General features: G+C 36.1%; 2 protein-coding genes across 2 annotated transcripts; both read right to left on the minus strand.

Annotated features, from left to right (window-relative positions):
* Nucleotides 1-299: 299 nt before the first annotated feature.
* On the minus strand, nucleotides 300-1,346 carry LOC129255917 (melatonin receptor type 1B-A-like). The gene has a single exon (XM_054894233.2). It carries the CDS (start codon nucleotides 1,344-1,346, stop codon nucleotides 300-302), a length of 1,047 nt encoding a protein of 348 aa, XP_054750208.2.
* A 6,829-nt stretch (nucleotides 1,347-8,175) lies between these two features.
* On the minus strand, nucleotides 8,176-25,221 carry LOC129256545 (sialin-like). The gene is made up of 10 exons (XM_064096344.1): nucleotides 25,007-25,221; nucleotides 22,825-23,042; nucleotides 20,715-20,954; nucleotides 19,528-19,615; nucleotides 17,203-17,292; nucleotides 15,707-15,831; nucleotides 14,785-14,937; nucleotides 11,487-11,619; nucleotides 10,676-10,917; nucleotides 8,176-9,910 (listed from the first exon to the last, which is right to left on the minus strand). Exons 1-10 carry the CDS (start codon nucleotides 25,119-25,121, stop codon nucleotides 9,752-9,754), a joined length of 1,563 nt encoding a protein of 520 aa, XP_063952414.1. The 5' UTR covers nucleotides 25,122-25,221; the 3' UTR covers nucleotides 8,176-9,751.
* Nucleotides 25,222-25,250: the final 29 nt, after the last annotated feature.

The raw sequence follows: 25,250 nt of genomic DNA on the forward strand, positions 1-25,250 counted from the left end.
TTGCACAATTTACACTTAGTCCAATTAAACCAGATGGTATATGGACTTAATGTATATTGGACCAACTGGTTATTAGACGAAATGGTGATTGGACGAAATGACAATTAAACCATGTGGATAATGGACGAACTGATGGTAGACCAAGTGATAGACGAGTTGGCAATTGGATGAATTGGCATTGGACCAATTGGAAATAAACCCCCAAAACAGTACGAGCGAACCTACGGCAGTCTTCCCGCAAAAAAATGAATACGACTCAAGTTGATATGCAGAATAAAATAAACAGAGAAGCATTATCGTCATTCTACATACATCCTCACCCACGAAACTGGATTTGGGATCTTGTCATACTGGCACCTAAGCAAGCAACCAAATACTTGCTTGAAATGCGGATGCTTGTCCGCGTAAATCAAAGGGTTGATGCAACAGTTGGCAGACATTAGGATGAAGGTGTAGATGGATGGGATCTCGTGACCGGGGATGAGGACGCAAAGGGTATGGGGCATGACGCAGAGAAAGAAGGCACAGACAACACTGAAGAGATTCTTGTTGATCTGGCTATCCCTCCTGCGGATGTCAGGCTTGTTCGTGGTGTTCTGTTGGTTGTCCGGTTGGAGATCAGTCTCGGAAGCAGCCGTGGGGACCTGGGACGCGTGATCGTTGGCTGATGCCATCACCTTCCGCTGTTCCCGGACACGCATGAAGATCTTAACGTAGCAGAAGAGGATGACGAGAAATGCCAGAAAGATATTCACGAAGGCAATTGTCTCGTAGATCCCGATAGGATCCTCAGGCTTGCTCAACCAGCTACACCAATGCTGCTCATCGGAGTATCCCAAGGTCTCTATATTGATCAGTTCAGGTATGGCTAGGCATAGAATAGCTTGTAGCCATGCCAGGGATTGCATCATACACAGCTTCGATGGCTTGTACAGCCATTGGTAAGCCTCTCGCCGACGTGTAATGAGATAGTAGCGATTGAAGGCGATGTTCGCAAGCGTGAAGACACTGGTCAACGTCAGGATGTAGATAGACGCTCCGATCACCGGACAGAAGGTTGGATCCAATGGCCATCCCGCAGGGTGCACGAGTCCAAGGCTCTGGAAAGGCAATGAGGCACACGTCAAGAGATCCGTTATACTCAGACTTACAACAAACACATTGGTGATGGTCTGTAGTTTTCTTGAAACCGACACGGCCAAAATCACCAGGCTGTTACCAAAGATTCCAACAAGCGATATGATGCATAAAACTGTAGCACCAATGACACGGTGGGTGTATCCTACTTCGAATTCCTCTTCGCTGCGCACATCCGTTGTGTTCATCAGAAGATCTTCATCTGACATGTTGGCAGTTACAGATCACTCTCCCAGTCTCCAGGATGAGATATTGTCACTAATATGAGTAATTATACAGATAGATAATTGTACAAGGCAATGGCGCTAAACCAATTTTGAAGTTTAATGTTGCCGGCCGGACTCTCTTTTCGAACCTTAACGCTGGCAAATGAAACTGCATGCACACGATATCGATCTGCGCTAGGTTTACAACTCATCTGAATATTCGGACAAGATTAACCGCAGATTTATGACGTACCTCTAATAATAATCACATCGACGTGTCTGCTATGAAATAGAATTCTGCCAATCACGAAGTCGTTTTATAAATTATGAGGAGAACACACTGCAACAGTGTTAAGAACCACGCCCCAGACCATAGCGTTTCCAAGTCATGTTTATCAGGTTCACGACGAAATAATCAGCAAGCGAACGGCATGCAAATATCGCAAAAAAGAAAAAAAAATCATTACCAACATCAAACGTGGCTGATACCTATCCTATTGTTCTTGTCCAAGCGTCGATCGTCATCGTAAAGAAACTATAGATGGTCGTATAAAGAGTAGATGTATCTTGTAACTACTTATTTCTAAATATAGAATGTTCTTTTCCCTCTCGAAATGTGTCTTTTCAAAACGAATCAGGTCAGGAGATGACGAGATGGTGCAAGATGGAGAGTTGATACAAGAAAGATGCAGAGGCGGCACCGCGGCATGGCACTGGGAAGCGGGGGTGCTTGGGGGTGCTTCAGTATCCCCCAAAAAATTATTGGGGGTGCTGCTGCGTGTATTATTTTCCATAGGCAGCACCCTAGGTATTCTGGAAGATGTGTAAAATTGGAAAAAGGTAACAAAATGATATTCATGTTGTAGTGAAACCTTTTAAATCTTGTTTTATTTTCATTTTTTTTTTTTTTGCTTTTCAAATTTGTCTGAACCAATTTGACCACCTTTCGTAAAGTGAAAACTTTTTTTCTTTCTTTTTTTTTTTTTGGCTTTTAAAATTCACATCAGCACCCCCAGCCCAAAAATCGCTCCCAGGGCCCTGCACCACGGGATTGATAGGGAACATGAATGAACAACGGGGGGGGGTAAAGTTTTGCACAACTCAGACCTCTCTTTTTTATACTCTTTCTTCCGTTGCCTCCCCATTTCTTTTCTTTCCCCTCCGATTTTTTCACTACAAGGGTACCACCCCTGCAGCCACACCCTTATAGACGCAGGTTACAAAAATGCTGTAAATCATACACTTTGTCATCGTAGGTTTCCAAGAAATTACTTTTTTACCTTTTACTTGAAAAATACCTTTACTCCTGTGATATTCCACACCACAAACTGTTGTCAAATGCGGGTAGCATGGGATTATATGCCGATACTACTTTCAACGATGATCGATTTTCTTTGGAGTCACCGTAAAAGGCGAACGCATATAAAATTGATAGGGAATGAAACCTGAATAATCAAACTCTATAATCCGAGGATCATAAGGGCCGCTTTTTAACACTTAAATGAACTGCAAGCTATCACGAATATTTAATTTTCTTTTTTATAGAAAAATATTCGATTCGGCGCTACAACGACCTACATCTTTTTTATAAATGCGGATGATCTATGCGTGCACATGTATATGAAAAAAAAAAACAATGGGACCCTGCGCTTGGATTGTTATTTTTATCCGATTTATCCATTTCTTTTTCTATTTTTCTCTCCTATTCGCCTGTCAGATTTTTAAATAGAGGATATGAATATGTAACAATGATCGCAGCGATAACCTTTTCAGACTGATGTTTACAATTGCTTCCTGCATGTGAGAATGACATTAAACTCCTGAAAGAATAATGCTAAAGGACAATGGAACAACTTTTCTGGGCCTCACATGGGCCCATTCGCGTACAGATGGGAAGGGGAGCTTGGGGACATCCCCCTAAAAAAAAACGACTCCCCCAAAATATATATATATATAAAAGGAAAAAAAAGAAAGAGAAAAGGGTGAAATATGTATCTTTTTCTTTGCCAATATCCATCACAACATTAGAGTTTAGTATCAAAACTGTCGTCACAAATTTTGTTCTCGCTTAGCTCGTAAGAAAAAAATCATGAATCCGCCGCTACACCACTGTTATAAAAAACATGGACAGTGCCAGGATATTTAGATACTGGACAAAACAACCTAAAATTAAGGCTACCCCATTAAAAAATGGTATAATATAGTTATACGACCCGAAATTTCTTTTTCATTCCCCCCCCCCCCGTTTCCCAATATTTTCCCTTTTTTCATGACATGAAAAAAAGGGGGGGGGGGGTCGCCATCCACCCCCTGTGTCACCATGCCTTTAATGAAGGTTCAATGATACAGAGTGCTTGTTTTTAAAGAATGCGAAGTCATAATTTACTCACTTATTTATTTACTTATATATTCATTCATTTAATGATATAAAGCTTTCGTATACCTATATTTAAAGCAACATAACCGGAATTTTGAATGGAAATCTCATTCGCGTCTTCGAATGTCACTTTCCAGCAATGGCAATAAAAAAAGAAATGAGTGCAAACACCATTTATCCTAAAGTTGCAAGAGTTGACTTCGCTACATAGTGGACCGAAGTGATGACGTCACAAAAAACTTTTTTTTTTGCATTTCTTAAGTTTTGATACCATATTTTGGTAGAGCATGATGACATTTCTTGGGGGCCTGAGATATGACCTCATGAATACATAATTAGCCCCACTGAAGTCAAAGTGTTATTGGCCTGGTTCTAAAAGTCAGTACATCGACTTCAAATGGGCTAATTATGTATTCATGAGGTCATATCTCAGACCCCTGTGGACCGATTCTCACCAAATTTTGGTAGTGGGGGTATTCCATCATGCTCTACCGAAATATTGTATCAAAAATGCTGAAATGCACATTTGGAAAATTGATGACGTCACACATCGGTACTCTATTGTGGAAAATTAAGTTTTTCACTTGTTCCTATAAGCAGCAGTACTGCTAAACGGTAAACAAATATCCTGGTGGTATACGCCTGTTTGCCCAATGAAGTGAAGTCAATCATTTCAGGAGAGATAATTAGTTTGTCCGAAACCATGGATACTGTGCCTTCATGCTTATACGTTGAATATTAAAACAATCAAAATATTAAATATTAAAGGTAGGCATGAAGTGACAGAGTAAAATAAAATGTAAAATCAAATCTCAAAGTCGTATTTCATTTATGTGCATAAAGAAATACTTCGTATGCAAAATGCAGCTACGAATAACAAATCTACAGGGTATAATTATGTAAGTAGCTTACACAGTCATATGAAATTGCTTTAATAAACTGATATGATTATTATAGACATCTTGATTGTATATACTTATTTGATTACTTCGCCATATTTTTGAAGGGAGTAAACAAAAGGAAAGTCCACACCAAAGAAACTTGATTTAGATAGAAGACAAAGGATCAAGCGAGCATAACGCATAAAAATTATCAATATCTGATGTTTTTTTATAAGCTATATTAATAAAAAGTTATGACATTCCAAAGTTTCGGTCATTTTCACATAATGGTATATGTTCAACAAGGATGACAACAAAATAAGTCGATGACATCACACTTTCACCATAATTTGTTTTTATTATTGGATTTTTTTAATAGCAATTTGACAATAATGACACATTGATTGAATCACAGTAGGTTACAACAATAGTCCACACGTAAAGTGAGGAATCAACTTTGTTTTACATCTTCGCTGGGATCTTTCCCCATGATTTAATGGTAACGAAAACAATAATATTTCTAGGTATCATTCCCAGAAGGTTACTGGTGGTAGGGTTCGATTACAGAACGACACCATTGCCATTGAGCAAGTGAGGAAAGTATTTTAATAAATCAATCTGTTATTATACAGCAAACACATTAAAAGCCATTCAGTTGATAACACGACGTTTGAAAATGTAATGATAGATAATGGATTCAATTATCACTAACAACTCATGGATGCACGGGTCGCACAACGATTTTGAAAGTGTTGGGGGTGAGCCGAAAGTCATTGGAATATGAAACGATATTATTTTGTCTGATATATCCCAGGCACAAATAAGATCGATTTCACTTTTTTGAAAAATGGTTTATTCTTAAAAATCTATATCACACGACGTACTTGCTCGTCTTTGATATCACGAAATAAAAAAAAACTTCACCAATTGTTAACTTCACTATTCTTAGAAGGATTTTCATACAAAATTCATCAGAATTTTACTCTCAAATTTCTGCTTTGATTAAAACCAACTCATCGCCAGGTGTTAACTTCCCATGTAAATCAAACATGAGTTTATAGAATGCAGGGCCGTAATCAGGGGCGCATCCAGCCTTCGCCAATAGGGGGGGGGGAATTTTTTGCAGCCATATTTTCCCCGATCGGCCGCTCAAAGATGATTTTGGGTTTCTGTGAAAGGGTAGTCCTAATAGTCACTTCGTAACTTTAGTCTTATGAATAAACATGAATATATAATATCATAATCCTTATATATATATAATCCGAGCGCGAAGCGAAAGCTAATTTTTTCAAAAATCTTATGTGTTTTTTCCTTAAATTTTGAACATTCTGGGCAATGTTTGTTATCCTCAAAAAGATGTGTTTGCAAATGAATAATTACTACAAACGTGAAGCGCGAGCAGAAATGAACTGATGGAAAAGGTACGGTTAAAGACTGCTTGCAGTTAGCCATGAAGACGTTACATATTTTAAAAATCAAATAATGCGAGCGCGAAGCGCGAGCTGAAATTACTTGACATTTTTACCTAAGGAATGGAAATTCTAAGCACTTTTTGTAACTTAAACAGAATAGGTATATAACTATACAATTGATGCGAGCGCTAAGCGCGAGCGGAAAATTTTCGAAATTTAGACCTGCTGAACGAGACACTCTATTCAAGTTTTGTAAATCATGAAAAGGATGTAAATCATGAAAAGTGGGGATCTTCCTTACGTTAACAATGCGAGCGCAGAGCGCGAGTAGAAAATTTGTATATACGTTTTGAATTGATCGAAAAGGTACCTGTTAAGGACTGCTTGCACTTAGCCATGAAGACGTTACATATTTCAACAATCAAACAATGCGAGCGCGAAGCGCGAGCTGAAAAATTTTGACATTTCTACATAAAGAATGTAAAATTTTAATCAATCATTGTAATCGTTCACAGGATAGGTGTATAACTAAACAATTGATGCGAGCGCGAAGCACGAGCGGGAAAAAATCGAGATTTAGACCTAAAAAACAGGACACTCTATTTATGTTTTGTAAACCATGAAAAGAATGAGTAATAGAGAATCTTCCTACATTAATAATGCGAGCACAAAGCGCGAGCAGAAAATCTTTGATATTGTGATCTGAAACTGGAAAATGATTTAAATATAGAACAAGCTGAGTATCTGAATAAACATGCGCGCGCGTGTTTCATATTTAGAACTAGAATCGAGGCATTCTGAATACATCTTTTATCAAATAAATCAAAGCGAGCGCGAAACGCAAGCTTAAACTATTTGATATTCCGATCTGAAAAAAGAGTCAATTTTAGCTCTATATTTCAAGCACTTTGTAGGAAAATTGTGAGGTGGATATGGATCGCACTTAGTAATGAGCTGATATTTTTCATTATTATTACTTTGAGTTTTAACATAGGACCGGGACGTCCTTAGGACATGCACATGAAAATGATGACTATCTTCCTGTTCCTCTTGCTAAGCGCAAGATGAAACAAAAGGGACAATTTAATTAATAAAGGACAAGTCCACCTCAACAAAAAGTTGATTTGAATAAAAAGAGAAAAATCCAACTAGCATAACACTGAAAATTTCATCAAAATCGGATGAAAAATAAGAAAGTTATGACATTTTTAAGTTTCGCTTGATTTCAGAAAATAGTTATATGCACATTCCGGTCGGTATGCAAATGGGGGAACTGATGACATCACTTACTATTATTTTGTATTTCATTATATAAAATATGAAATATTCAAATTTTCTCCTCATTGTCCTGTGAAACAAAGTTTTATTTCTCCCTGAACATGTGGAATTACCCTTGTTCAACATTTTATGGTTCAGTCAAGTTGGTCCTTCTTGTCAAATTTGTAAAAATTGAAATATTGTATAATTCAAACATTAAAAACAAAAGAAATAGTGAGTGAGGTACAAAATCTATTCTCTCATTTGCAGGTGACTAAATTGTGCAAATAACTATTTATTGAAAAATAAGCGAAACTTTAAAATGTCATAACTTTCTTATTTTACATCCGATTTTGATGAAATTTTCAGCATTATGATTAGCTGATTTTTCTCTATTGATTCAAATCAACATTTTTCTGGGGTGGACTTGAACTTTAAATCAATATCTTATTAATTAATGCCTAATGAGGGCGCGAAATTTGATGATATTATGGCCTGAAAACTGGACATTTCAAGCACTTTTGTAATTATAAATAGGATGAATCAGTTAACATATTTTAACCATTAATGCGAGCGCAAATCGCGAGCCAAATTTTTTTATTTGAGACATACATAATTCGCCAATCAAAATGCAAGCGTGAAGCGCTAGCTGATACGTTTTGACAATCGGACCTGAAAAGGGATATTTCGAAAACTTTATGGAATACACGAAAGTAATAGGTACCTGATAAATTAAAATTTGCGAGCGCGAAGGGGAAGCGAAAATTTTATATAGTGACATGAAAGCTTCTTTTTATTTTCCAAGTCTTCCTCTCATCTTATTTCATTCACTCGTCTTCCTCCTCTTCTTTTTCTCCTCTCTTTTCCCTCCTTTCCCCCCTTTTTTTCTTTCTTTCCTTTTTTTTGCTCCGCCAATAGGGGGGCCCGGGCCCCTCGGCCCCCCCCTCTGGATCCGCCTATGCCGTAATGTCTATACCAAGCACACAAAATGATGCATTATTTGAATCAGTATTTGGATTGCTGCGGCAATAATTGACAGTCAGGGGAAGTGAATTGAATGTTGATGCGTAATTGTTACCTTCTCCTTCTTTTTAATCCATTAATGCACTCAGAACGTCGGCGGTAAACAATAATATTACAAATACAGGATGTAAAAACAAATCCAGGTCAAACAACCGGAATATGAATAAAAAAAAAGAAAACGCTAGAGCATATGCCCATTAAAGATTTGTTTTTTCATGAAAGGAATCTAAAAGTAGGCCGACATAATGTAGCCTCGATAAGAGTTGATATTGATAGTATAAACAAGTGAATCCATCGAATTTGAATTCAATGCAATAGTTTTAACCACTACTTTTTTTACATTTATGTATTTAGATAATTCAAGAGTGGATATATACCCTAATAAAAGTAACATGTCAGCACAAAGGGAGTGTTTCATGAAAGGACCTGTCAGACGTTTCATCCGACAAGTACTGTTTTATCCGGCAGTTACTATGGTAACAGTGCCTCTCAGCCAATCATAATCAAGGAAAGTTGTCAGACCTGACAACTAAATTTTGTGGAAAGAAAATGTTGATAAAAAGCTCCCCAGGTGCCTGTTTCAACTGTGGCAACTTTGGCATGATGGCAACTATCATCGTGATACTTAGTTCCCACTGCCACGATTCGCGCCATGATGGAAACCGTGGTCTAGATCGCAGAGTAAGCGTAGTGATCGTATCAGATCTTGACGTCAGTCGTTGCAATCATTTCGACTGTAATAAAATGGACGGCTAATACCTAGTTCCCACTGCCACAATTCGCGACACGATTGAAACCGTGGTCTTAATTGTAGAGTAATCGTGTTCATGGGCGGAAATCCCAGGGGGGTCCCCCCTACCAAAAATAGCAGGGGGACACAATATCAAATGTCCCCCTACTATTTTTGGTATTTTATGATGGGGAAAAATACATCACTTCACAATCGAAATAATACATGTATTTTGGATTAAATGAGCTTACATTTTTGGTGAAAACCTTTTTTTTTTTTGCTTGTCAAATTTTCCAGGCCCTGGTCCCCCTACCTTTGGGGACAGATTTCCGCCCATGATCGTGGTGACCGTAGCAATCGTATTGATCGTAAAAATATTTTGAATGACTCAAAAATTTTCGCGATCAGCTACGAAAGGCCAGTCGTAAATCGGATTGAAACGGTGGTTTTAATCTTGGGGTATTCGTAATGATCGTATCAGATCGTATAAGGTCGTATCGGATCAGTCGAGGCAATCGTATATATCGTAGGAAAAATTTCACAATGGGTCAGTTACGAAAGCCCAATCGTGGCGTTCGTAACGGATCACATGACGGAGGGAACGGGGTATTACATGACTCAGCAGCCAATCACAGTCAAGTTTTCCGTTTCCATGGTAATTAACAACAATGGTAAAAGTTACAATAGTTGCCATTCTTTCAGCTACGGGTGCCAGGTAAGTCAGTATTTCACTTTATTCCGTCGTATCCGCTCGTTTTCTGTCCATCTTCACCTATCATGGCCCAAGACTGTGGTTTGGAGGAGCAGAAGAAAAGAATGAATATCTCGGCAAAGATGGCGATTCCAAAAGCGATCCAATACATCGTGCGCCATCCGAGCATGTCGGCCTGTGTATGATGAAGGAAAGGGAAGAAGAGAAAGGCAGAAGAAAGAAAGAGAAAAGGGTGAAGAAAGAGAAGAGGAAGGAGAAAGTAGACGAAGACATGGAAGAAGAGGAAGAGGAGGAGGAAGCCAGTAGAAGAAAAAGAGAGGAGAACGAGGAGGAGAAAGAAGAAGGTGAAGAGTAGGAGAAAAGAAGATTAGTGGACAAAGAAGAGGAGGAAAAAGAAGAAGAATCAGGAGAAGACGAAGAAGAAGAAGAAGAAAAAAGAATATGTGGAGATGAAGAAGGAGGAGACAAAGGGAATACAAAAAATGAAAAACAATAAAGAATGTGAAGGAGAGAAGGAAAAAGACAAGAAATTAAAGAAAGAAACGAAATTAGAAAGGGGAAGGAGTACAAGAGGAAAGTGGTTATAAAGAATAAGGAATGGAAGAGAAAAGTGAGCAGGGCAGAGAGAGGGAAAGAGAGAGGTAAATTTGTATAGTATGAGGCATCATATTCTGAAGGTTGATTTTAGGCGATTAAAATTGGAATAAGGGAAAAAATCGGAACCACACATACCCACGCCCCCACAACGACATAGGCCACGTTACATTATGCGTCGCAACGATATTATCGGTTGTTACAAGGCCTACGTACCCCTTTACCCCTTTATTTTACTGTCGCTTCTTGCTCTGCCACGCCCACTCCTCCTTATCCCCCCCTCTGTTTCACTCGCGTGCCAAAATTATTTTCCCAGCCCCCAGGTGCACCATCTTTCCCTTCTCACCTGATTTTCAGTGACAACACCCGCGATCAACGGCGCCAAAAACCCAGGCGTGTTCGCAAAAGTGTTCGTGATGGCCGTTACCATTCCAGCGTAGGGTGCCGCAAACTCCATCTGCGTGAGGGACGCTCCAGAGTAGACAAATCCTGTCGAAGCTAGACCGAGAGAGAGCGTCGTCACGGTGGCAGCACCGTTACAGCCTGTGTATCCAGATGCCACCATAAACACAGCGGAGGAGACCAGTCCTGTTGAAATTAATCGTAAAAGTTAAATAATAATTAATTAATTAATCTTTAATAGTTATTCCATCTAAAATAATAAGCAAGAAGTCACAACAGACTATTTTTTTCACACACTGAGCTTTGAAAACTATTATCAAAGAAAAATAAAATTTGTTTTAGGACCTTGGAAAACATTTGCAAACATTCAAAATTTGAAATTTTGTTAGAAACTCCATACTAAAAAGGAAGTAAAATTTGAGTGATATTTAAGAAAAAAAAAACATTTTTTTCGAAATACTCCTATTTTGAATACAATTTGAGAGTATTATCATTTGTTCTCAATGAATATTCAATAGCTTTGGTTTGGGGCTGCCTTGCACTGAAAAATATTTATATATTCTCTCTCTCTTTAACAGAAGTGACATTGCAAGAGAGAAGGAGAGAAAACGCGATTCTATCTATGTGACGTTATCCCTTATTTCTTTTAGCAACAAATCAGACGTGAGCCTATTTTCGAAACAAGGTTTGGGCACTTTTTAAAGGGGCTAAAAATAACGTGAAATTGGGTACTAATATGTTACTAAAAACTTTACCTAGAGAGGTCATTAGTTTTCTGATTAGAGTTCTAGAAAGATTGGTTTTAGAAATCAAGAAGTCAGCTAGAAAACCGCCTCCTAACAAGAGAATAAAAAGGGCGACGTACGGACATGCTGAAAGGGCCCCAACCTGCAAATTGAGGGAACAAGTAACAAAATGTTTGAATATTATTATATTTTATTTGAAGAAGTACGATGAGAACATATTTGGTGTGTGAATCGGGGGGGGGGGGGGGCGTTGGTAAAAAGCAGGACGGGGTGATAGTCTTGCGATTATAGTAGTTGAAAATGAATGTTTAATATGAAAATGAAATAGGAGGTGGCATTGAAAATCGAGCGGTGGGGGGAGAGAGTCGCCAGCAAATATTTGTTGTGCTATCGTAGAAATGGTTAACGGGAATATAGAGGGCTAGGGAGGGGGATATGGTGCATAATTATAGATGGGGAGAGCGAGAGAGGGGCAGTGATGCTGGGGGCGGGGTAGATATTTTCCTAAATGTTACAACTGAAGCTCCGCCAAGAGGTGAGTGGGGGGTGGCTTCCCGCACTCTGAATTTAAATATACAGAAAGCTTAGTACACGATTACTATAGATTTTAGTAAACATGAATTGTACATTTTATTATGGATTGAATCATCTCTCGGTATATTTTTTGCCAATATTTACCTTTTATAGGACCTGCATGGTTATCGAGGGGGTGTCATGAACTTGCTTGAAAATTGTTACTGAACGAATGAATAATCCGACTTGGGAACTATACCTGGTATACGGGGAGCGAAATGTATTGTCCCAAATAGAGGCAAGGATTTTCTATTTAAAAACTAAGATTGTACTTAATACTTTCGCTGAAGATTGTTTTGTTTATTCTACAAAGTCTATATAGCTGTATTGCTTCATCATCAGCTGATGCGATTAAACACAGTTGAGAATTACATTTATTCCCCACTTATAGTTGGCAATATTCAAATCGCTTGTAAAACACGTTCCTAACACTCTTGATCAATGTTGAGTAACTAATTTACACAATATTGTGTGAAATGGGGACATGCATATTTGTTGTGTAAATTACAGTTAAAGAGCCGGTTTAATAGGTGTTTTTACACAACACTGCGTAAAGCTTTGCACATCGTTTGGAGTCATTTTACCCAGCACAAAGGGATGTTCACTCTATTTACTCAATACTACACTGCAAAAACGCTGGTGTTGATTTAACACCAGCCCGGAATCTATATATGTCCACACCAGCGAAGTGTTAAACAACACCAGTTTAGATTTGGTCTAACACCAGATAGGTGTTTGTACAACACCAATTAGTATTAAAACAGCATCGCTTTGATTTCAAACTGGTGTTGTTTCAATACTTCTCTGGTGTGGACATATATAGATTTCGGGCTGGTGTTAAATCAACACCAGAGTTTTTGCAGTGTGGGTAACCCTTATTTTACAGAGTATAAACGTAGAGCTATTATTATTATTATCTGTGTTTTATAGCTCCATTGTATAAATGTACGTACTAACAGCATGAAGAAACTCCCCTCATAAATTTTATTTGACAGAATGCAATCACCTGTTTATTGAGATCAAAATCTTATCGAATATTGCCGTAAACCATTGACAATAAAACAATATCCGTCTTTTATAGATATCCATATATCATAGATTCGATTATGCAATATCTACTTACGTTTTCATTGCTGCCATAAATACAGATAATAAATACACGGTTTTTTTTTATCTGGAAGATTACACCAGCGATCAACATGATAACGGGAAACATTTGGCTGGTATCAAAGGACAAGTCCACTCCAAAAAACAATTATTGATTCGAATAAAAAGAGAAAAATTAAACAAGCTTAGCTATTTTTTTGTATTTTATTATATGAAATATGAAATATTCTAATTTTCTCCTCATTGTCAAGTGAAACAACAATTAATTCCTCCCTGAACCTGTGGAACTAGCATCGGTTAATACAGTATGGTTCAGTCAAGTTGGTCTTTATTGTCAAATATGTAAAAATGAAATATTTTTTTAAGTAAAAAAAAAATTAACGAAGGACATCAGCGACTGTCTCTTTCATGACACTGAACATATTGTGCATATCACTGTTTTGTGAAAAACAAGCGGAACTTTAAAATGTCATAACTTTCTTATTTTACATCCGATATTGATGAAATTTTCAGCGTTATACTAGTTTGATTTTTGCTCTATTTATTAAATCAACATTTTTCTTGGGTGGACTTGACCTTTAAAGCAAATCTATTCGTAGTTCATACGCTCGCTCTGTATTTTTTTTACAGGTAATACTTATTCATGATAGTGTGAATAGTGCGAACTCATGTTTATTTAATTAAAAAAGGAAAGCTTTTTCTCATATTAGAATATTTTAATCGATCGGATAATTTCTTCTCATTGTTTCATGATTATTATAACTGCAACAATGATTAGCATCGTTGATAGATTAATCCAGAATGAAAATCAGTATGCGACTAACACGAACAGCATAAGCTTAAGACCCTATAACTACATATAGTGTCCCGGATCCTTGACCATGTAAGGTTCAACAGGTTGATTTGTAGTCTTAAAATCGATTCCCAGCAAAACATAATTTGTTCTCAACAGTCATCAAGATATTTCCAGTTAAAATGAATCTTAACCCGAAATTCGAAAAAATACTTTTGATATATTTGTAAAAGTTATAATATCCCTGTGCACATCATGAGGCCCACCGAACCGGGGACGTCCACGGTTGACGAGTAAAATGTAAAACGTTCACACTCACACCAACACTTTTTCCAACATGTTCTTATTAAGGATTTCATTCAAATGAATTCAAGATATATACAATAAAATTGACAAATCTTCATTTATAATCAACAAGAAAATACAAAAATATTTACCATAAAACTGAAGCAAATAATGATGGAATAAAATACCTTAAAAATATAATTTTGAGCTCGGCCCCCACCCTCTATGTAACCTAATAATACATGTCATTAATAATGAATCATTTGCAGAAAAAATATAATTGTTTCCTAATCCATTTTACATGAAGATTCCACGTACATACAATGAAAAAAAGTACATTATACACCCATGCACACACACACAGCCAACACACCGGCACACATACACATACATAAACAAATATATGTTCATGAACATTTAATTTTGACATATTTTGGTACAGAAAAAAAAAGAATCTGCAAATCAAATCGACACACACACACAATCATACAAGATTATCTGTGTGTTATAGAACTCCTTGCCTCCGAGCTCGGTTCCACTTGAACTTACTTTAATAACGTCAAATCTAAGAGCTTCGCTCAGAAATATCGGTAGATTGGTTGTTAAAGAATGCAGGATCCACAAGATGGCAAAATCAGCAACAAGAACAGCCGCAACCGGAGGTGAGGTGAGGATGTGTAACCATGGATACGAGGTGGGTGGCTTTATGTGTCAGGAATGAATCAAAACATTCAAAATATGAGGGTTTTTCATAATTCAATAAGATAAGATCCCTATATATACTATCATCCGTTGATTTCAATGGAGAAAGAAACCGTGATGAATAATGCTATAGATTTGCACATCAATATCTTTCAAAGTTTATGTCGAGTCTGATGAAGAAAAGAAGAAAGGAGGAAGTAAGATAAAGAACAGATATACGGTACTTTGGTGAAATATATGATATAAGATGGATCAGATTTGAATCAAAGTGTTGGTGAGCCAAAGGCGAATTCAAAAAAGTGTCTCATTCATTTTCGAATAAAAAAAATAGCCTTTCATCGATGAAGGCTATATAATTATTCTTTAGCATGGTAAAATTTATCGCTAAAAGAGCCGTTTTCTTTAACATCTTTACAAAAGATAATTTGATAAAAAAACTGATAATATCTAACATGAGCGCTTAAGTTGAGCTGTTCCTCAGAAGGTAATGTGGATACAAAAATTAGATTAGATAAAGGGTAAAGTGTGTAAAGTTTCTCACCAACATTTCGTTTCGTCACAGAAATGAAAACAATTATGTGTGCAAGGCTTCTTAATCAAATAGCAAAAATTGGGAAAAAGGCAGATTTTCAGAATGGACTGCGTCGTATGTTTTCCGGTAGGCCATCTATAAGTCCATTGATGATGAAAAAGTATAATGATATTCGACAAAAAGAGATATTGTGAAGCATGTAACTATCCCCGTGGACGTGGTGAAAGATGGAAATACCTTTTTCCAAAGTTCAAGGTCACGGATGATGTATGCTTTCTCTTCCGGGTTCATGCTTGGATGGGAATTGGGGGAGTCATAGACGAAAAGTGCCCAAAAGATGAACCATACGATACCTAATACGCCTTAAATATCGGGGATAAATTAAGATTGATAAATTAATCATCAATATTATCAAAAAAATCAAAACAAGACTTATAGAAAGAGTCTAAACGAAGCGAGTCAGTTTCAATGAAATGAGTTTATCATTATCGACAACAAAAATCATTGATCTCTCTGAAGCTTTTCCTATAGGCCTAAACACAAATCATTGGTGGAGAAACATTTTAAAGTGGTCAGGCTAAATTACCCGATTGGTGGAAAATAACCCTTGTTACATAATATGTGCCCCAATATAGATTGAATTGTGACGAAATATGTGTTATATTATATAAACCAATATTAATATTTTAGTTTCCATATCAATACAGAGTCATTCTTTGTAGCATACTTATTACGAGCATTTTGCATATGTGGTCATGCAACAGGCAGAACTCATACCGTTATATAATTTATATATACATACACACACATATATAGCGAGAGGGGCGTGAATATTTGCACCAATCGGTCTGACCATTTTTATGATATATGTGTGAAGAGTAGATGATGGTCAAGAATGATTTCTCACATTTGTTAAACATGCTTGTTCTGTTACTTTAATATTCTATAATTTGCTCTATTGTTTTATTTAGCAAATAAGAACTAAAGAAGACCGGGGCCGAAAGCTTTGCAACAGTGTATTACTCTGCTTCATTCTTGACCATCATCTACTCTTCACACACACACACCCACCCTATCACCCTCACACACACACACACCCTCATCCTTACACACACACACCCATCCACACATAACTATGAGACGGTCGTAGCTTCAAAAGTACTCCTTTATTGGTTGTCAAGCTTTCGATCTCTGTGAATCTTCATCGGGACCGTAAGTATACAATACACAAGGTTAAATATGATAGCATAAAGGTATAGTAATTTAATCGTTTTTGTTTTATATAAATTTTTATAACTATTGAAATTATCATTGTACCATCATTAATAATGATGATAAAAATAATAATAATAATAATAATATATATATATATATATATATATATATATATATATATATATATTCCCACCACTGGGTTTTTTTCTAATCATATGGAGGAAATGTTGCCTACTTCCAAATATTTTTTCGATAAGTATTTCTCATTTTTGTGTTCGATTTATTCAGTGCTATAACGTATAGTTATGAGTTCGGTCGAAAGGTGGTAAATTTGATTCTTGGATCTAAGCTCTTTGAAACCTCGTTTCCATTGTCACGATTATCGTGCGATCCGTTGTGACCGCCACGATTGGCTTTTCATAGCTGATAGCGAATACAGTTGCCACGACTGACATTCTACGATCTGATACGATCACTACGATTACTACACGACTAAGACCACGATTTCAATGTCTTACCCATCAGGTAAAAAGATGACGGCCATCCATACGACGATTCAGCCAAGACACCGGAGATTGGTTGAATCAAAACATTGCCGAGTGGTAGACCTTGAACAGAAACAAACAAAAAAACAGGGTCAAGTTCGTGTTCCAGTGACATTCATTTCCTCCTGGAGCTTTGTTCAATGTGGCCAGGTGGGTAGACATTGAACAGAAAACACACATATAACACGGTGAAGTTCTTGTTTCAATGACAGTAACTTCCTTCTTGAATTGGGTCACATCATTGTGTGACTGGGGGATCTTTAACAAACAAATACACAGTAAAGTTCACGATGGAACAAAACACATTCTTTCTGGAGTTTGGTTTAATCACAATTTGTGGTCAAGCGAAAGACCTTGAACAGGTAAGCAAAGCAAGCCCAAGTTTATGTTGATTCAGCATTGATTTCCTTTCAGAGATGGATCCTCAGGACATGAATTATTTAAAAACAACCTCCCCCCTTAAAAATGAATAAATAAATTTTAAGTAAAATTATGGAGATCGTGAGATTGAGCATCGACACCGCGAGAACATTAATTTCCTTCTTTGCCAAATAATTTTTGATTATTTGAATTAGAAGGTGAATCAGAAAAAAAATGTTCTGAAAATGGAAATAAAGTCTAATTAAAACTTAAAATTCAATTTTGAGGCAAGCAGGTTTACCGATAATAAACAGAGTCAGGTCAAGCTTTAAGCTTGAATTTTATTTATCAACTTTGCGAGATCGGGTGAAATTGGAGCAAATCAGAAAACCTAGAAAAATAATGCAAATTATACTATAACTTGAGATTTTATCAGTAAGATCAAATCAGATAGATCAAATAAATCAAATATAAAGTTCTAAGATCATCTATTTCCTCTACGAGATCGGTTGAAACATGTTGCAATACATAAAACTTACAAATAATTCAAAATATATAGTCCAACTTCAATGCGATTTTTATGCAGGCAGAAGATCTGAATTATATCGAAACGGAATAAGGCCAAACTTAGAGTGTTAATATAATTTATCATTAACTTTGCAAGATCGGTTGAATCTGGACGCGAAGCAGACTACTTGAGAATAATTCAAGGTTATATAAAGTTGTAACGTCAAAACTATTTTGATGCAAGCAGAAGGAGAATTGATAACGATATTTCCGCAGCTTATTTTACCTCCATTACTATAGTTTTTTTTTATATGATACCTTTTCATATTGTATATTTTGAAATTCTGATAATGATGTGAATGCAGAAATAAAATAAAATCAAATAAAAACAAAATAAAAACAAAAGTTAAGATCATTTATTAACCTGACGAGATCTGTTGGCTCATGGCATTGCTGAAAATCGGAAATAATAACAAAACGAAGTCCAGGGTTAAGATCTTTGCCTCAGCCCTGGCCCGATATCGGTTACATCTCGATGCAAGGCCAACAACCCAAGAGGAAGCAAATAAAGTAATTTTCAACACATTTTAAGGCATAGACCGTTAAAAATTGCTGCTTTTGTTTTTCCATTCTACAAATCTGATGATAAATCTCATAAAATACTCCAAACAAGGGATGTACTTCAACAGGACTTTATTCAAGGTAATTTGATTATATCGTTCTCCTGTGATATTTGTATACTTCATTTTGTCAAAGTGACGAACTGGAAAAAAAAAAGGGGGAACGGCGACAGAACAGGAAGAAAAAAAGAAAGGGAAGAAATTGCTTTGTTGTGTATTAAACTATGCAATACCCCATTTTCATTTTTTTTTATATTGTTATTCCCAGAAATTATCCGAGTCCACCTTTTCACCCCTATAGTTTGATGTGCACCCCACCCCTTCCTTAACTCTAGGTATAAATGGTCTGGATATGGCGCCTAAAAATGCCCGGCGATGACTTGCGTACAGAAGGTCATTGAAATTTGTGCTCTTCTTGCGGGTTGAGGCCAACTTATTCAAAGTTTTATAGGGTCTGTGCCTGCAGACTACCCCGGCCTGACAGGTTGACACGATTCCAGGACCTAGTCTTACAAAGAGTTATAGGATTGATCCGATCAACCTCAACTATAATATGGAAATCCATCCACATCATATTTTTTTGCAGGAAATTTTCACAATGTCCATTTTTAAACAAAGAGAAGCACACTGAATTGTCAAAACATCAGTGGCAGTATGAGTGTACATCATACCTAGAATCTAGAATCTATCTGAAACAGACGAGCAATTTCGATATTGACTTTGTTGGCTTTCCATAGTTGCAGTTGCCAGTTGATCGGATCAATCGCAACTCTTGGTAAGACGGCCCCCAGATTTTCCATTATTCCTTTACCTGAGTAAGTTATCGCAAGGAGAATGCTTCGATCGGCAGAAGGAGACCAGCGCGACATAAACGAGTACATCGATGGATAGGATCCACTCTATATACAATATAAAGGTTTATTTGAATAAATATGAAAATCTAATTTATACAAACGTACTAAAAATGCACTTATTACTCCCAATTATCTACATAAAAAATGACTCATACACTGTGAATGAACTGAACTCATCAAACCTTGTCAATAATAATGATATCTGGTTTGTATGGAACTATAGACTTAACGATATAAAGGTGTGTTTTTTATCACATGATCACGAATTGACCAATCGTTTATCTAGAATACTCATTAATATTCATAAGAGGGGTATAAACATGAATATATACCATTATGTCGGGTACCTGAGAACGTTATTCAAAAGGGGCAAGATTCCTTAATTACTTTTAATAGTACCTTAGATTTCACACATTTCATTAACATGATACGTTTGTATACCCCATAATATCAATTACCATTAAAATCGGCGCTTTGATTACTATAAATGATTTGAAATGCACTTCCATAGCGTTCAGATTCTAAATCTTTAAGAGATTCAAACATCTTATGAAGTCAAGTTCAGTCCACAACGATATCCTTTGATTGTGTGAACCCGCGAATTTAAAATAAAGTCGATAACTCATTGCAGGAGAAGAGGAGGAGATGGTAACATCCTCCAAATGTTATTTAAAGAGTCAAAAGGTGTAAAGCAAAATAAGAGAGTTATGATATCCGATCTAATCACAAATAGAAAAAAAATGAATTTGTTATCTAAAAATAGATAAGAAATGAATTTCTTATCATAAAAATTAAGAGTGCATTCCAATTTTCGAAATTCTACAATGGAGCATTGTAATTACAATGTAGTACACGAACAGATATTGTATTCATGAGGTCAATACTTTGTTATGATAATGATGTTTTGGTATACTTTTATATCGAAATATTATGGTCTTCCTCTTTTGATATATGAATATTAATATGAATGAAGGATTTCAATAGGAATCAGAAGGATTTTGGAGAAAAAAATCTAGTCTCACTACTTCACAATCTGCATTATGCACAATGCGAAAACCAAGGGTATGCCTATACGTCTGCAGACTACGGACGGGTGGTCGTTCCTACCCCCCCCCCCCTCCCCGATTATCCGGTTTGAACATACCTCAGCCAATCCGCATATGAACCGGGTGACGAATATCGCAGTCACACTGTGATAGGCAGCCAGCGGTGTAAGCAAGGAACCGATGGCCGATATGAATATTCCAACGCCGTATATCCAGGGGCAGGACTTTGGGTATTTGTCGGATAGGATACCCGCGGGTACTTGAAGAAGAACGAAACCGTAAAAATAAGCCGCCAGAATGAGCTCCTGTGTATGGGCATCCCAAGGAAACTCGCCCTCCTGTTAAATTCGAAGTCAGTAAAACTTATGAGACGCCGTTTGTACCAATATTATATAGAACAATTATATGTTATATAATCATTATTTATTAAACAATAAAAATTATTTATATATGATTTACATTTTATTTGTAAATAATTACTATTATATAAAATAACATTTCTAATTATTTATATATAATTCCAAGTCATGCTTCGTTATTTGTAAATAATAATAGTTCGACATTCCATTTAATTAATGATTATTTGATTTTCATTATTTATGAATAATGGAATGTCGAAATATTATTATTTACAAATAATGAAGTATGACTTGGAATTATATATAAATAATTAGAAAGGTTATTTTATATAATAGTAATTATTTACAAATAAAATGTAAATTATATATAAATAATTGTTATTATTTAATAAATAATGATTATATAACAAATAATTGATCTATATAATATTGGTACAAACGGCGCTTCATAAAAACAAGCGAACAGATAATGGTCCATTGTTCAATCATAAAAAAATAATTAGTTACTTCTTTTGAGAGCAAGTTTTCTAACTCAATAATTAGTCTACGATTATCCGATAGTTACAAGGGTTTTATGTAATTTCGTGGACCGTTAAATTTATTGGTTGAAGTTTTTGTTTATATGAACCATAGATTATAATGATATTTAGATGTGTGCGATACTTTTTTTTTAATACGTGATTTTAATATAAATAATTCTCGCCTTTTACTAATATAGTTCATTCCGATAATGCAGTGTTTTGGGGAACATTGGTGCTATGAAACTTCTTGTGCATGCAGTTCAGATTAGCTTGTTTTAAAAAGAATTGCCGGGGAAAAAAACATGAAAATTTACAACGTCTAAAAGGATTTTACGATAAAGATGGAAACCTTTATGACCAAGAATCTTCATGAGAACAAAGAAAAACAAATGAGCTCGAATGCCTTAATTACAGTCTGAATGTTTCTCATAGATAGGAAATTATCCACTTCATTTGGTTGGTATCGCCCCGTTCACACATTATTATGCTTTCATAATGTCATAAAAACCATGCGAGATAACGAGTAGCGTTCAGACAAGAGAAGAATGAAGGATGATTCATTTGGAGCGATCTGCCTTTACATTCCGCCCTTTCACACGGTGAAAAAAATATCGTAATTTGAATTATGATACCAGTGAATAATAAGGCTAATGACGAATTTTAGCACGTGTGAAACCAAACTAGAATCACGAACGCTAATCACAATCACGATTTAAAATTCTACTCCGGAGGTGAATTCCAGTTAAGTTTCACTCAAATTACGGTACTAAATCTAAGGTCCGATGATTCTAAAGACGAATTACAATCATCATTACAATGATGATTCAAGATTCATGTGTGAAAAGGCCGATTGCTACCCTCATCCCTATACCTCAGTCATATTTACCTTACGGCGGCCGTACGCGGCGAGTCGAAAACAGCCGGTTTTTTTTTTTTTTTTTTACATTTTTTGTACCAGCTACAAAATATAGTATAGATGGTTTGTATACAAATGAATAAAACGGGTGTTTTCGACACGCCGTACGGCCGCCGTATGGGAAACCACTCTCTCGCCGGGCTCACTCGTCAGCAAAGTCATTAGCATGAATACTTAATTCTCTGGGAACATTTGCTTGTTTTTTGTTTTTTCAAACGTCAGACTTCATCGCTGAATGTGAATTTTTTTTTTTTCATTAATAGAAGATTACCCTTACGTCAAATATTAATACAGAAGTGGAGTTCACAATGACGTCATGGATGCAAAGAAATTGAAAAAAAAGAAAGGACTTACGACACTTATCGTAAGGTGACACCATTGTCATTAGGAATAGAGACGCTTATAGATCTACCTTGCTTTCGCCACTTGTTTCGTTGCCATAGTAATCACCATGTTGTGGGCAAAGTTCTGTTGATGAGTTGAGGTTATAATCGGTGCTATAACTACTGTTGGCCATTGCGATTATAGCGACACTCATGTTAACCCTCATTCCGTAGGAACAGCCGAATCCAATGCATGCCATCACAGCCACAAAGTATCTGGTAGACCATCTTGGTTTTCTGCCAGGATCTGAAAAATAACATAGGCTTTTCGGTTATTTCACACAAATATCTATTCTTGCGCATCAATATGAATACATAATTTTTAGTCTCCGGAAAGCACGAGGATTTCGTGCGATTTTTCATTCCCTTTAGTTTCAGTTCAGTTCTGGTTCATTTTCATATCTCACAAAATATTGAATGGAATGTAACGTCCATAAAAAACAACAAGTCATTAATATTAATAATTGAATACGTCACAATAATTCAATATAACTATGACAATGGTTATAACATGGATTGGAAACAGATAATCAATAAGATGAGGATACGAAGGGTAAACTGTTAAAAAAGCAGAGCTTGTAATTTATAGTTTCCTTATTGTCGGGGGTTGCCCAATTACAATTTATTACTTACTTAATAACTTAAACTTAAATAAAGTATTGTCAATTTGTTTTAATATCAATATGTTACCCCCGGATGTTACCAAAGGAAAAAAAAAGAAAGAGAGAGAGAAAAAAAATAATACCTAAAAGAAACAGAAAACATGGGGCATATTTTACGAGACAACCCTAAAATCGAAGGAGGTACGCCCCCCCCCCCCACTGTCCCATAGGACTGTCATCCATGGTCTCAAGTATACTCGATTGATCCATCCTTGTTTCCCCTTCCAACTATCCCTGAAATGCGAATTGTATTAAATGAAATTCACAGGCTTCCTTTAAGAATAAAATACTTTATGAAATATGGGGAGTGTGATGTGACTGCGCATAATTTGGGGTTGAGATCGAAAATAGTAAATATTTTGTTGGGGAACAAGGTACAAAGTGATCCATTATGGTTTCTCATTTTAATTCATGATAATAGCAGCTAATTTGAGATTGCGGCAATATAATAATACATAAGTTGGGTAATGGGCATTTTTTTTTAAATATTTTCATTTAGACTTCATATTTCAATTTGAGGGAGCCAGACATAGCGTTTGGGATAATGACCAAAAAAAAGCTGCGAGCGAGGCGAGTTGGCAAAAACTTGAACTTTTCAAAAATAAATTTTAAATTGATTTAGACATAATGCCCCCAAAACAACTTCGTCACCAATTTTCCATTCCGTTTCTTTTTTTTCTCCCCCTTTTTTTTTTTGGTCGTTAACATTTTTGGGGGCCTATGGCATGACATTAACTTGGTGAAATATTTTGTGGCATATTCAATTTGATAAACAAGTATGCAGATTACATGGATATTTAAGAATCAATACTGATTGAAAATAATAATGAATGATCGATTTTTTATACGACAAACTAAATTGATAATTGGAATTCGTCTTTAATCAGGATATACGAAATAAATTGATTATGTTACTGAAATATATGAGTAGCAAGAGGTGACATGAATCTTATAGGCTGTTTGGGACATCGTAACTGGTTTATAATCGGATAATATACTGGAGTAAAGGATCAATTTCTTCCACTATTTGTATTCGGATTAGTCCATGGAAAATGTAATTTTTATCATTTAGCTTTAGACTAACCGATCGGATTATGTTGCTTGCTTTTCATAGTATTCTTGGATCAGCACCACAATACAGTCTTTCATTTATCAATTACTACAGACCAAGTAGGTCTAATTTGCGCTCATCCACTTCTGACTACCTTGTTATTCCCAAAGTTAAAAAAACTTGGGGGAAAGATCATTGGCTTTCGCATGTCCCACTTTATGGACCAGCCTTCCTGAAGACATAAAAAATGTACCTCTGTCGAGACCTTCAAAAATCTTCTAAAAACTTTTTTATTGAACTCTTAGCTCCTTATGCGCCTTGAGCACTCTACAGAGTGGATTTGGCGCTTTATAAGTCTCATTATTATTATTATTATTATTATTATCATCATCATTATCATTATTATCATTATTATTATTATTATCAACGCACATAATCTCCTGTACAAGCCGACAAAATATTTAATATAGTTGAAACCATCTATTTCAGTTAACTCACCTTTGTCTGAGACTAAAAGAGGTTGTTTTTCACATTCTCCATTGCTTGTCTTCGACAGAAGCTTTCCATGTAAAAAATCTACCCCATTTTCGGTAGATGAAAATTCATTTTCCATTGTTAATCAGAGATCTGAGGGTAAGTTTATCTGTAGGACGTAGGCGAATGCACAGCCACCAGTTGTAAACTGCATCTCAGGCAATGTGCGCAATAATAATGCTATTTACCTGCTGATCGTTAATATTTT

The sequence above is a fragment of the Lytechinus pictus genome, chromosome 3 (genome assembly GCF_037042905.1).
Source record: "Lytechinus pictus isolate F3 Inbred chromosome 3, Lp3.0, whole genome shotgun sequence".
Lineage (NCBI taxonomy): Eukaryota > Metazoa > Echinodermata > Echinoidea > Temnopleuroida > Toxopneustidae > Lytechinus > Lytechinus pictus.

Excerpts from the sequence above, each read along its gene's own strand:
- LOC129255917 (XM_054894233.2), bottom strand. The coding sequence starts at position 1,346 with ATGTCAGATGAAGATCTTCTGATGAACACAACGGATGTGCGCAGCGAA.
- LOC129256545 (XM_064096344.1), bottom strand. The coding sequence starts at position 25,121 with ATGGAAAATGAATTTTCATCTACCGAAAATGGGGTAGATTTTTTACAT. Across the intron at positions 23,043-25,006 it reads TCTTTTAGTCTCAGACAAAG|ATCCTGGCAGAAAACCAAGA; the intron begins GTGAGTTAACTG and ends GTTATTTTTCAG. Across the intron at positions 10,918-11,486 it reads AAAACTAATGACCTCTCTAG|GACTGGTCTCCTCCGCTGTG; the intron begins GTAAAGTTTTTA and ends TAATTTCAACAG.